The sequence below is a fragment of the Drosophila ficusphila genome, unplaced genomic scaffold (genome assembly GCF_018152265.1).
Source record: "Drosophila ficusphila isolate 14025-0441.05 unplaced genomic scaffold, ASM1815226v1 contig_791, whole genome shotgun sequence".
Lineage (NCBI taxonomy): Eukaryota > Metazoa > Arthropoda > Insecta > Diptera > Drosophilidae > Drosophila > Drosophila ficusphila.
Window position 1 is genome coordinate 28,979,588 of NW_025064737.1, and position 14,255 is coordinate 28,993,842.

Here is a 14,255-nt window from a genome sequence, read left to right on the forward strand (position 1 = left end):
AGGGAGTAGATTTTGAGTTCTAATGTTCACGAACTTCAAAAATATATCTTCAAAAGTATCGGGCAAATCGATTTAAAGTTTTTCATCCTTCAAAATCGTCAAATTCGATTGTTTAAAAATATCTAATTTCGTAAGTTTGACTCTGATTGACTCAAAACTTTTACACAATATTATTGTCATATTGGTCTTTTAACAAACCAAAAAGATTTTTTTAAACCTATCCCCTTCTTAAAAATAGTTCCAGGGCCAGTTCAAGAGACAAAATCTTTGCCAGCCTGGCAACTCTACCTAAAAGCACCAGATGAACCCCGCGAACTGGCTCAGTTCAAAACTAGTTCGTCCGAACTGCACAACCCTAGCAAAAGAAATAACTAAATATAATTAATTTATCGCGAATTGCGAAGCGAGCGGTTAAGAAGCACGTCGTGCCAGTAGCACCACATCTCCCCGCAGGACTCGCAACACTTTTCCGTAGGCTAGGCAGGTAAAAATCCAGTAGGAATCGTCCCAGAACAACAGCAAAGGCAGACGCCATTTTGTCTATTGGCCGGCTGATTTGTAAGCTCAATATTCGCGAAATAGTTACCGCGACAAGTTTAGAGGAAGCAGTAAATTTACGGCTCCCAATCCGCAAAAGGAATAGTTAATAAAAAGCATTAAACTTCTTGGGGCTGCTTATCAAAGTGTGAAATTGTCAGCTCGTTCGATTCGATTTGCAAAAACTACACGTACGTGCGTGTGAGCAAGTGTGCGTGCGTGTGTGTAAGTGGCTAGTGAAAAACTGAAAATAATAAAAAGCCGCACTGGCTGCCGTCCTTGAGTGACTTCCGTTACTCTCCCGCAACTCCAAAAAAATTAAAAGAAAGTGGGGAAATTCCCACCCTCCCGACACCCCCTTTAAGTGGCTAATTTTTGCATCGTTTTCGGGGCTGCAACTTAAAGTCTTTATGCGTAGTTATTTTCACCACCCTGCGCCCATTTCCGCCTACCACCCACTTGCTCCACCCACCGACCGACATTCCGCTTAAGGATGTTGCCGGGTGGAGAGAAAGAGAGAGAGCAAGTGGAAAATCCGTAAACGTGATGTAATTTTCAGCAGAAAAAATGTTCTTTGTTTGCCCAAAAAATAACAATAAATAAATAAGAATAAAGAGCGCAGCGTAAAACAAAAACAACATTAAATTAAATTCACACGCACACAAAGGCTGAAAGAGAATGTGGGTGAGCGGGTGTGTGTGCGTGTGAGAGAGCGTAATTTGTGTGCTTTTGGAGCATTATTAGGCGCTTGGCTGCCCTGTCTATTAAATAATATTGATTTTTCATATTCCAACCCAGAGCTCTCTTACATACACGCAGGCCCACTCACACAGTCACACTCTGCGGTGCATGAGTGTGTTTTTTCGGTCTCTCTTTTAGCGCCTGTATTTATCCGCCTCTCCTTGCCTCTTTCTCTTCGTTGCAGTTTATAGATTTTTGCAAACTTGTGCCGCTGACCAGGAATATGTAAACGCAACGCACGGCGCCAGTTCTTATTGGGAAAAGGACAATAAGAGAGAGCCCAAACACGAGGAGTCGCCGACCAACAGTGCCTCAAGAAACACCAAGGAAGCGGGGTAGCTCTCAAACTGGACAAGGAGTGCTCCGGATACCTCACAACTGCCATAAGCCAACAGCCAAAAGCACCACCCGTGCAGACTGCAGTAGGACTAGCCATTAGCCACACACCTAGACAACTTGAGCTCCTGCCCCTTTAACTGCTTCCGGTGCTCCACAGGACGACTTGGCTGGAGAGGATCCGCCCGGTGAACAGCACCACCATGACGTTCGACACACGCAGGCACACCACCGCACAGTCTGGTACGGGCACTACAGCCACAAGCAGCAGCACCACCACCACAGCAACCACCACAACGAGTCCGGCGCAGAGTGCGGGAACGGGATTAGGGTTGGGATCGGGACCTAGCTCAGGATCACTTACGGGAACTATCACCACTTCTACCTTGCCAGGTGGAGGAGGAGGAGGAGGAGCGGGTGGCCTGGACAGCAGTCAGGAGCAACAGACGGCGGACAGCAGCCAGAGTTCCGATGATGTAGCCGCCTCTTCTTCGGCGGGAAGCGTGGACAGCACCGTCACATTAGTGTAAGTGGGCGTGGCGCGCGGACTCGCATGACTCCGCCCAATTAACCGGGTTTAGTGCGTTGTTTATTGCACTTAATTAGCTGGAGCAACTGTTTTCGGGGTGTGTGTAGCACCAGTAGCACCACCCTCCATGAACTCCAACCTAGGGCCTTCATGTGTTTACTTTTCCGCAGTTTTCTCCTTCTGCATTCTTTGTTTGCTTAAGGTGGGCCTGCACAACACTCGCAATAGATTCATTAAAATATGCTCCAGCTGATTTTGGCCAGGCTATTTCAAGTGGTGTCGTCACCAGTGCTCCACAGAACCAACAATTCCGCAGATCTATTGCAAGCGGACAACAAATATCCGAGTTAAAGTGTGTGTAGAAAAGTGATAGAACCAACAATGAGTCAATAAATGTTTTCCTCCCCTTGATAGGTACCTTTCAAGTTGCCCTATTGAATCTACCACATTTGTATTAATGTATTTACGTTACGCGTCTATTATTGTCTCATTTGGAATACCCATGCAGGTTTTATCTTATCGCCTGGTCAACATGATTAGCTGACAGAAAGTACCCCCAAATTTGAATCTATTCATTCCGGTTTGAAATTCATTTTAAATAGACTTCTCCGAACGATTTTTTTTTTTTTAATTGAAAAGACTTTACCTGACCTTTAAAATTATAACCATAAGCTAAAGTATAATTTATTATCTTTAATTAGGCCTCCAGAAAAGCTTATTTCTTCGTTTCCCACTACGAAGCTGAGATCGCTGACCCAGAAGATATCCAATCCCCGGTGGGTAGTGCCCGTTCTGCCTGAACAGGAGTTGGAGGTACTTCTGAACGCTGCCATTGAGCTAACCCAAGCTGGTAAGCTTGTACAAATATCAAAAAAAAAAAAAAAAACGGAATCCCATTCCTCTAATCCACTTTTAGGTGTCGATCACGACTGCGAGCCATGTGTGGAGTTCTACCGCAACGGCTTGAGCACTTCGTTTGCCAAGATCCTAACCGACGAGGCCGTAAACTCGTGGAAATACAACATCCACCACTGCATACTCGTGTCTTGTGGCAAGCTGCTGCACTTGATTGCCATCCACATGCAACGCGACAATCCTTACCTGCTTGACTTGCTGGCCATCGTTTTCGATCCGGAAAATAAGTTTAACACGTTCAATGCAGCCCGTCAGCCGGAGTGCTTCGCCTCACCGGACTGCATTTGGGGTCAGTTGGACAGCAACAAGATGTACGCCCGGCCGCCGGCTGAGCCAAAGAATGCTCGCGGCTGGCTGGTGGATCTCATAAACCGCTTTGGCCAGCTGGGAGGCTTTGACAATCTGTTGGAGCGGTTTAACAGCGGACTGGAGTTACTGAAGCGCAACCAAAACAAGGCCACCGGCAAGGGAGTGAGTGGCGAGGGCAGTGGGGAAGGAAGCTGTCAAGATAACCGTCTTACATTGGCGCTGATCCACAATCTCCTGCGACCATTTGGTCAATGCTACGAGCTGTTGACGCCGGCTACCATCGCAAAGTACTTTATGCCCACCTGGAACGTGGTGTTGGACCTTTTGGACAGCTTCTCAGACGAAGAGCTAAAGCGCGAGGTTAAACCCGAGGGTCGGAATGACTACATTAACGGGATCGTAAAGTCGGCCCGCTTCCTGGCCAGTAGATTGACGGGTCAGGAGGAGCTGATCCGCGATTTGGAGATGTTCCGACTTAAGATGATCCTCCGCCTTCTGCAGGTGTCCAGCTTCAATGGCAAGATGAACGCCCTTAATGAGATCAACAAAGTGCTCTCCTCGGTGGCATATTACTCGCATCGATCCCAACCCTTGCCCCACTGTATGCCCGAAGACGAGATGGAGTGGCTGACGGCGGAGCGCATGGCACAGTGGATCAAGTCGTCGGACGTCCTGGGCATCGTACTAAAGGACTCGCTGCACCAGCCCCAATATGTAGAGAAACTGGAAAAGATTATCCGATTTCTAATTAAGGAGCAGGCACTGACGCTCGACGACTTGGATGCTGTTTGGAGAGCTCAGGCCGGCAAGCACGAGGCGATCGTGAAAAATGTGCACGATCTTTTGGCAAAACTGGCTTGGGATTTTACCCCGAACAACTTGACCATCTCTTTGAGGCTTTTCAAGTGAGTTTTCATTATTTTAATCAAAGCCTCTTTTATTAATTTTGGTAATCCTTCATATTTTTTTCGATACTAATTAAATTTCGATCAATTCTTGTTTTTGTCCCGATTCTTATCCATCGACTTGCTTATTATAGGCCAGCATGACCACGGCCAACAAAAGGCAGCGAGAGAGGCTTCTAGAACTGATTCGTCGGCTGGCTGAGGACGACAAGAACGGAGTAATGGCTCAAAAGGTGCTGAAACTTTTCTGGACACTGGCCCACAGCCAGGAGGTCCCGCCGGAGGTGCTCGACCAAGCGCTGGGCGCACATGTCAAGATTTTGGACTACAGCTGCTCGCAGGAGCGGGACGCGCAGAAAACCATTTGGTTGGACAAGTGCGTTGGCGAGCTTAAGTCGGGCGATGGATGGGTGTTGCCTGCCCTACGTTTAATCAGGGATATTTGTTGTTTATATGACACTACGCCGAATCATGCTCCTCGCACTCAAACGGGAACGAACCGCCAGCAGGTGATCGAGCGGCTGCAGAACGAATATTCTTTGGTCATACTGGTCACTAATAGCTTGACTGCTTACATGGAAAGGGTTCGCCAAATGGTGAGCGAGACACCCGGCCTGGAAGCGGCCACCATCCTTATTGACGGAAGGTTTCCTCATCATGCCCAAATCGCGGAGCGTCTGGAGTTTCTCAAGTTCCTTCTGAAAGACGGACAACTGTGGCTTTGTGCAGATCAGGCAAAGCAGATATGGCACTGCTTAGCGGTGAACGCAGTTTTTCCGGCGGATCGCGAAGAGTGCTTCCGGTGGTTCGGCAAGCTGATGGGCGAGGAGCCAGACTTGGACCCCGGCATCAACAAGGACTTCTTCGAGAACAATATTCTGCAACTAGACCCGCACCTGCTTACCGAGAGCGGAATCAAGTGCTTCGAGCGCTTCTTCAAGGCGGTCAACTCCAAAGAGGACAAGCTGAAAGCGATACACAGGGGATATATTCTGGACAACGAGGACCTTATAGGGAAGGACTACCTGTGGCGGGTGATCACCACAGGGGGCGAGGAGATTGCCGGGAAGGCCATCGATCTGCTTAAGGAAGTGTCGACGGCGTTGGGGCCACGGTTGCAGGAAAACATAGCCGAGTTTCACGAGATGTTCATCGGGGAGTGCTGCTCCCGCCTGCGCACCCACTACGGAAACATTGTGATTCTGGGCAAGACGCAGCTCCAAGAGGAATTGGAAGCACCCGACCAGTCGGACAACGCTAACGACGAGTCGAAAGACTCCAAAATGCGTTTTATCGAAGCGGAGAAGATGTGCCGCATTCTTAAGGTGCTGCAAGAATACGTTAAGGAGTGCGACCGCTCCTTCAGCGGCGATCGCGTCCACTTGCCTCTTAGTCGAGTGACGAGGGGAAAAAACATAAGTCTGTACATCCGTTTCCAGAACCCAGGTAGGCCTATCGACGACCTGGAGATTGTAACACATAGCAACGAGACGATGGCTGCTTTCAAGCGGAGTCTGCTGAAGCGCATCAAGGGCACATCGACGACCAATATAAAGGTTGATCTCTTCTACACAAATGGCGAAATGATCGAGGTATCCGACGAGATAAATCCGCTTTACCAGTACACAATCCGAGACAAGATGATCCTCACAGCGAAGCTCACACCTGTGGGCACCGGACTGGCTAGCAGTCCTGACTCCTCCAGCGACTCGAGTACCGGCTCTCCCCCGCGACCCTGTCCCGACATGCAGCGAGTGGAGTCGGAGAGCACGCTGCCCGGCGTCATCATTTCACAAAACTACCAGTACACTGAGTTCTTTTTGAAGCTCTACCAGCTGGGCAGTGACCTAGAACACGGCCGTCTGCGGGACAGCGCCAAGGTTCTGCTGCACTTGCTTCCCTGCGACCGACAAACTATGCGCCAGCTCCAGTTAATGTGCAAGATACCCAAGGCGTCCGTTACGGTGCCATTGGTGGGGGAAAAGAGTTCTAAGGACGAGGACGAGCAACTGAACTCAACTGAGCAGCCGGCGAATGAAGCTGAAGAGGTAAGATCAAACCATGTTAAAATATTATTCAGCTTGCTTTAAAACCTCCTCTCCTTAGGAAAACTGTACGCCGGAGCAGATGTTCCTGCACCCGACACCCGCCCAAGTTCTGTACAATCTGAGTGTGCTGCATGGGCTGCTAATCCCAGCGCTGGATCCTCTAGGCGAAGGAGCTCTGCTCGTGCAGTCTGCGTGGATGCACTCGGGCTGCGCTCATTTCGTGCTGGAGCTGTTGACTAAAAACAATTTCCTGCCCAGCGCCGATATGCACACAAAGCGTGCCTCCTTTCAGTGCGTGCTTCGGTTGGCGAAGCTATTCCTGTACATCGTGGGCAGTGTTCTGTCGCGCGTTGGCGATGAGCCCATGATCTGCGACCTTGACAACGGATCCCGCTCCCAGGTAGACATCCTGAAGCAGAACTTCTCTGCAATGCCGAACAGCTCGCAGGGCACTTTGCGGGCGATATCCGCGAAGCTCGCAGTGATGCTGGCACGCGAAATGCTCTCTGCCAGCCAGGAGGGCGATCGCTGCCGCACGCTCTTTACCTCAACGCTGCAATGGTCCTGTCCCGACATTTCCACCATAAAGGCGGTCGTGCAGCTGGCCTGGGCTTCGTCGTGCGGCAATCTTCAAGCTCTGGGAAACAGCAGCGGTGAGTTTGAAGACGAAGTGATCCAGCCCGACGGGCAGGATTTTAGCATGTGTAAGGAGGCACTAGAGGTGCTCACCATCTCGTTCATCCTGAACCCAAGTGCCAACGAGGCGTTGAGTAGCGATGCTAACTGGCCCAAATTCATCACCTCCATCGTGCTAAAGAACCCGCTTCGCCATGTGCGGCAGGTGGCCTCGGAGCAGCTGTTCCTGGCTTCCACCTACTGCGCCAGCGACCGGCGGCCGTTCGTGTACATGGTCAACCTGTTGGTTGGCGCGCTGAAAACACTAGTTCCCCAATATGAGGCCACCTGCGCCGAGTTCTTTTCGGTCCTATGCCGCACGCTGTCTTATGGATGCATCTACAACTGGCCGCTGCAAATCAGCGAGGGACTGTTGGACGACGAGATTAAGTGGCTCCAGCGCATACGGGAAAATGTCCGAGCTACCGGTGACACTCAGGTGCACGAGGAGCTTCTCGAGGGCCACCTGTGCCTGGCAAAGGAACTGATGTTTTTCCTGGCCGCCGACTCAAAGGCGCAACTCAACGAGCTCATCCACGAGCTCATTGACGACTTTCTCTTCACGGCTTCGCGCGAATTCCTGCATTTACGGCGGCATGGCAATCTTCGGCAGGACACGGTTCCGCCACCGGTTTGCCGCAGCCCACACACTATCGCCGCTGCCTGCGATCTCCTCATTGCCTTGTGCCAGCTCTGTGTTCCTAATATGAAGCTACTCACCAATACACTCATCGATTTCGTCTGTACGGGTGAGTTTTCTTGAGAAACTTTGCCTTATTACAACAAATGTCACCTCTCCTTTTCTGTTGTACAGATACGGATCCGTTGCGCGAATGGGACTATCTGCCGCCGGTGGGCGCCAGACCAACCAAAGGTTTCTGCGGACTGAAAAACGCCGGGGCCACTTGCTACATGAACTCGGTTTTGCAGCAGCTTTACATGGTTCCGGCGGTTCGGGTGGGCATCCTACGAGCCCACGGCGCGGCGACCACCGACGGTGAGGACTTCAGCGGTGACTCCGATATGACAGGCGGTGGTTTAGGACCGGCCCTTTTCTCGGGACCCGCCTCTGCCCTAGTCACATTTTCCTCGTCATCGGGCGCTGTCGAGGATGGGACGCAGGATGTGCGAAAGAACTATCACGTGGTGATTCTCAAGCACGTTCAGGCCATTTTTGCCCACTTGGGCCACAGTGCTCTGCAGTTCTACGTGCCCCGCGGTCTGTGGACGCATTTTAAGTAAGCCAACCAGGCAGTTCAGTTTTCGTTCTGATACTAATATGTGTTATTTAATTTGATAACCCTCACAGGCTGCAAGGTGAGCCTGTAAATCTCCGCGAGCAACAAGATGCGGTGGAGTTCTTCATGTCCCTGTTCGAGAGCCTTGACGAGGGTCTGAAGGCGCTTGGCCAGCCGCAACTGATGAATGCGACGCTGGGAGGCTCGTTCAGCGACCAGAAGATCTGCCAAGAGTGCCCCCATCGCTACTCCAAAGAGGAACCATTTAGTGTATTTAGTGTCGATATTAGGAATCATAGCTCATTAACCGAATCTCTGGAGCAGTATGTTAAAGGAGAACTGCTCGAGGGAGCCGATGCATACCATTGTGATAAATGTGATAAAAAAGTAAAGTATTCTTTTGATTTACTATGCAAAAGCTTTTTCTACAAATTGAATTTCTTAATGGCCAACAGGTAGTTACCGTTAAGCGGCTATGTGTGAAGAAGCTGCCACCCGTGTTAGCCATACAACTGAAGCGCTTCGAATACGACTACGAACGCGTCTGTGCGATTAAATTTAATGATTATTTTGAATTTCCGCGAATCCTGGATATGGAGCCTTACACAGGTAAGAAATGCACAGCATTCCATCATGCCATTTTAATGGTTTTAATCAATTTTATGTTGTTCCGCCTCCGTCTAGTTTCTGGCCTAGCAAAGCTAGAGGGCGAGGTGGTGGAGGTGGGTGATAATTGTCAAGCAAACGTTGAGACGACAAAGTACGAACTAACCGGAATTGTGGTGCACAGTGGCCAGGCTTCCGGAGGGCACTATTTTAGCTACATACTCTCCAAGTAAGTGCCAAATAAATTTTGCGTGGCTGCAAAGTCTAATGCCGATTTATCCTTGCAGAAACCCAGCGAACGGAAAGTGCCAGTGGTATAAGTTTGACGACGGCGAGGTCACTGAGTGCAAAATGCACGAAGATGAGGAAATGAAGGCGCAGTGCTTCGGTGGCGACTACATGGGCGAGATCTACGACAACAATTTAAAACGCATGCAGTACCGCCGGCAGAAGCGCTGGTGGAACGCCTACATGTTGTTCTACACCCGTTGCGACCAAAGTCCCGAGCAATATGAGCCCAGTGTCGAGCAGTTGTCCCTTACAGAAAGCCGAAATTTCGTTTTGCCGCTGCCAAAGCCTATCGAACGCAGTGTGCGGTAAGTGGGCGAGGTGCTATTCAACTCAAAACATTCTTACATATCTCCGATCTACCAACTTTGCAGACACCAAAACATTCGGTTTCTTCACTCCCGAAGCATTTTCTCTGTGGAGTTTTTCAACTTCATTAAAAAGCTAGTCAGCTGCAATATTCCCTCAACGCGGAGTGATAAGATCGTGAGTTTGGGCCAAAGTGCTTTTAGTTGCCTTGCTAACAAAAGTTTATCCTTCTACAGACTCCTGCGGCCGAGGAGCTTTCGCTGCTGGGCGTGCAATTGGCATCGCAGTTCCTGTTCCACACCGGTTTCCGCACAAAGAAGTCGCTACGCGGACCCGTCATTGACTGGTAGGTGTAAGAGATGTTCTTGCCATGGTTTAAATTGATAAAGTCTTAATTGTCAGGTACGACGCGCTCTCACATCACATACGTTCCTCGGCATTGGTTCGCAAGTGGTTCGCAAACCATGCGCTCCTCTCGCCGCCTTCCCGCTTGGGGGAGTACATCTTAATGGCTCCGTCGCCGGAAGTGCGTACAGTCTTCGTCAAACTGGTGGTTTTCTTTTGCCACTTTGCCATTAACGATGAACCACTTACTGGCTATGACGGTGCCAATCTCTGCGAACAGGTGCTCATCAGCGTACTGCGCCTGCTGAAATCCGAGGCAGCCGACTATGGCAAACACCTGCCCCACTATTTTAGCCTGTTCAGTATGTATGTGGGTCTGGGAACACGCGAAAAGCAGCAGCTGCTAAGGGTGAGAGTTATTTGCATTCAACCCGATTACTAGATTATAACTTTTATAATCGTTGGCAGCTTAATGTGCCGCTTCAGTTTATCCAAGTGGCGTTAGACGACGGCCTTGGTCCGGCTATTAAGTATCAGTATCCGGAGTTCAGCAAGCTTCACCAGGTGGTTTCGCATCTGGTGCGCTGCAGCGATGTCAGCGAAAAGTGCCAGAGCTCCAACCAAAACGCCCGTCCACTGCCCAATCCGTTCAAGGATGCCTCTGTGGCGCACGAGGAGCTTACCCCGCTAAGCACTGAGTGTATGGATTTGCTTTTTAATCGCACGGCGTAAGTTGCTGCAAAGAGTTTATTGCCATTATTGATACCTTATTGGATCTACTGAAAAATGTTAACAACTTTGTACTGTTCTTTTTAGCTACATCAAAAAGGTAATCGAGGATACCAACGTGGGCGACGAGGGGCTCAAGTTGCTTCAGTACTGCAGCTGGGAGAATCCGCACTTTTCGCGTGCCGTGCTGACCGAACTTCTGTGGCAATGCGGATTCGCCTATTGCCACGACATGCGGCACCATACGGATCTGCTGCTAAACATCTTGTTGATCGGCGATTCCTGGCAGCACCACCGCATCCACAATGCGCTCAACGGAGTGGCGGAGGAGCGCGAAGGCCTGCTGGATACCATTCAGCGGGCGAAGACTCACTACCAGAAGCGAGCGTACCAGATTATTAAGTGTCTTACGCAGTTGTTCCACAAGTCGCCGATCGCACTGCAGATGCTTAACACAAACCCGGCCATTAGTCGGCAATGGAGCATTGCCGTAGAGTGGCTGCAGGACGAGCTAGAACGGCAGAGGGGCATCGGTTGCCAGTACAACTCGTACTCGTGGTCGCCGCCAGCGCAGAGCAATGACAACACTAACGGCTACATGCTGGAACGGTCGCAGTCGGCCAAGAACACGTGGACTATGGCCTACGAGCTCTGCCCGGATGAGGTCAGCGAGAAAACGGTACCTATTAAAGCGTTACAGTTAAAGAAAATAATCTAATCTGCGCTCTTGCCAGGAACAGGACGAGAACAACGAGTCTGATTTGGAGTCGAACCTCGACGAAAACAAGACGGAACAGACGGCACAGCCGGTAGCGGCGCAGGAGGCTATTTCCGGAGGAACCGAGCAGCCGCTGGAAAGCAAGACGCCCACCACAAACAGTCCATCTACGGGCGCCTGGCCGGCACGTGTGGATAGCAATTCCATTCCCCGGCTCTCGCGTCAGCTCTTCGGAGCGTATACGACGCCGAGCGGTGGCATGACCATCGCATCCACCGCACCCACACTATCCACGACAGCGACGGCGGGCAGCGGGGCCAACAGCGAGACGGAGAGCAGTGCTCAGGAGACCACCGGCGAGTCGAATATCAACGGGCTGACAAACAGCCTCGACCAAATGGAGCTAACGGCCAAAAAGGTAACTAGAGCGGACAAGGTCTAGGACAGTTGTCCCTCTGTTGAGTGTGTCCGAAGCCGCGGGATCCTTTGAGTCGCCTGCCAAGCAGGCCCCAGCGTAACAGTAGACACAATAAACACATTTTACACTCCAAATCCAATCTGTATCTCTCTATCTGTCTCCCTAAACCCGAGGTAATCCTACCTTCGACCAGAGCTATGGACAATTTTAGTTGTCGTTTTGACCTCCAAATAATCTCGATTAAAAGAAGTCCGTCCGATAAAATTATCTCTAACTTTATTAAATGGAACTACTTAAATAAACTGAGTCTAAATAGAGTAATCCAAGCTTCGGCATCCGAAGATTTCCTTCCTATTCCGTTTTCTTCTAACTCTTCTCTAAATATTTTTATTATTCTAACGAAATTCTCGCGATTCGTCTGCTGCGTTTGCGTTGTTTAATTCTCTGTTGCCCCGAATCGTAACTTCATGCGCAGGGAATGCGCAGTCGCTCCAAGGGAGGCAAGCTGCCGCCAGTGCTGTTCCACCATCACCAGCTGCCGCCGGAGCAGCAGCTTAAGCTGAAGCAACTGCAGCCAAAGCAGCAACAGCAGCAACAACAGCAACAGCAACAACAGCAGCAGCAACTACGTGGTGATATTAGCAAGAGTTCCTCAAGCCGCTTGATTTGATTTGCAGCCAAGTTAGTTAGAATTGATGTTTCATTTGAGCCCGAACGCCCACCCTAGTTTGTGTTTGTTCTGTTCATGTCTTCTGTTTTTACTGCCTCGGCACAATCGAGATGCACTTTCATTCCCGGGTCTGTGATCCCCTTCGCTTTCTTCTTACTTTTCTTAGCAAGCTTCCTTCCCTCAAAATTACGCACTTCAACCTCACCTACGCCACACACACACTCGATCAAAGGGTCATATATAGATCAGCGAGGTCAGAGATGTTTATTTATTTAATATGGGATAATTAAAGCCAATAGCCTTCACTTCTTTTTATTTGCTGACTCTAAGCTTGCTTTCCAACATTTTAATCTCCTGCTCCACTAAAAGATAGGTTTCAATCGGATTGATTCGTATAAATAGGCAATACAAGTCCTCTGATGAGCTCATATACGACCTGTTTGATAACACTCGAAGCAAGATTGCAATTACTGCTTAGCTGGCACGCAGACGCTGACGCAGCACCTATAACACCATGCTTTCGTTAGCCGAAAATTCACTAACCATACTCTTTCTGTTGGCCATTCGCAGAAGTATCGCAGGGTGATGAGAAGAAAACTAGGGGGAAGTAAGGACGAGGAGGACGCGACGGTGGAGACCTCGGAGGCGACGATTTCGCCAGCGACAACTACTGAGACGGCAGAAACTTCGACACCAGCCATTACAACGGAAACGGAAACGGGGTCGGGATCGGGACAGCTCCCGGCAAGGATAGAGAAAAACTTAATCTAAAACCCGGAGGAAACCACAATCGAAAAGTTATATGCAATAAATTGTAATCGCAACCTAACGAGAGCAGCAACTTATGAGGAGCATCCATAGCGTTAAGTAAACCAAAGCAGCCAGGCAATGAGAGCGGTGTGGACAGCAGGTGTTTAGCTAGTGGGGCTCCTGCCGTCGAAAAGAGACTTAATGGGTTAATATGCGCAGTAGAGAAAAACCGTAGATATTAACAAATAAAACGATGCGAGTCAAGGATCGAGAGCCTGTGTGCGAGATAAGTCCCACGGTATGTACCAGAGAAGGTGTTTAGTAGTTATCGAACTTTATAATTACCTTAACAGAGACACAGATACAGACACCTTAAACAAAAACACCCATCACACCACACACAAAACGAACACAAACAAAGAAACACACTCATAATTACTAAGAAGCGTTAAGTTGCACGTTTACAGTACCATATAATTGTATTTATATAGTATATAAATGATGTATTACGTATTGAAGCCGAGCAACATTAACTAATACTAACCGAATTAAAAAGAAATCAAAACGAATGGAAGCATATAGATACGATACTAGAAAACCTAATGGAAACAATTCGGCTGAATGTAAGAATTAGGGCAAGATACCAAATTGCATCTTCAGTACTCAGTACTCGCCTCTGAAACTGTTTCCATTATAATACTTCAACAGCGTAAACCAAGTTAATGGGATGCTAAATCAAAACAAAACAGTATAAACTCAAGAACAGAATGGACTAAGGCAACACGAGCATAAAGAAAACTTGATTATGGTTATACTAAGTATATATATATATATTTTAAATGATTAGTGTTTGGTATTAAGTGAAATTTGTTAAACATTTATTAAATTATTATGTTTTAAGTTGCGAAATAAAAGCGAAATGTAAGCAAACAGCGCAATGTCAAAGCCTTCTCTCAGTTTCCGTTTACGTTAACCAACAGCAACAAACTCAAAGTCAAACTGATAAGTCGCAAAATTAAACACAATTTTAAATTAATGTATTCATAAAGATAAATCACATTTAGGAAATGTGTGTTTGAGACTCTGAATAAATCTTATACATCCATTAAAATTCAACAAAAGGAAAACGAATAAAAATTTTTTTAAAACCATTATTGTTTGCTGTAATTGTTCTATTGTTTGCATATAA

The 14,255-nt window shown here is 48.6% G+C and overlaps 1 protein-coding gene across 1 annotated transcript; it reads left to right on the forward strand.

The window, feature by feature from the left end:
* The first annotated feature begins 312 nt into the window (after window positions 1-312).
* Window positions 313-13,996, forward strand: LOC108098670 (probable ubiquitin carboxyl-terminal hydrolase FAF). The gene is given in 20 exon segments (XM_017201761.2): window positions 313-484; window positions 1,463-1,700; window positions 1,775-2,140; window positions 2,845-2,993; window positions 3,060-4,232; window positions 4,235-4,272; window positions 4,407-6,320; window positions 6,379-7,744; window positions 7,810-8,233; window positions 8,305-8,620; window positions 8,689-8,842; window positions 8,918-9,068; window positions 9,127-9,435; window positions 9,502-9,613; window positions 9,673-9,782; window positions 9,839-10,190; window positions 10,250-10,509; window positions 10,598-11,189; window positions 11,245-11,646; window positions 12,887-13,996. Coding segments are annotated over 18 exon segments (8,346 nt in total). The 5' UTR covers window positions 313-484; window positions 1,463-1,700; window positions 1,775-1,817; the 3' UTR covers window positions 13,088-13,996.
* The last annotated feature ends 259 nt before the right edge of the window (window positions 13,997-14,255 follow it).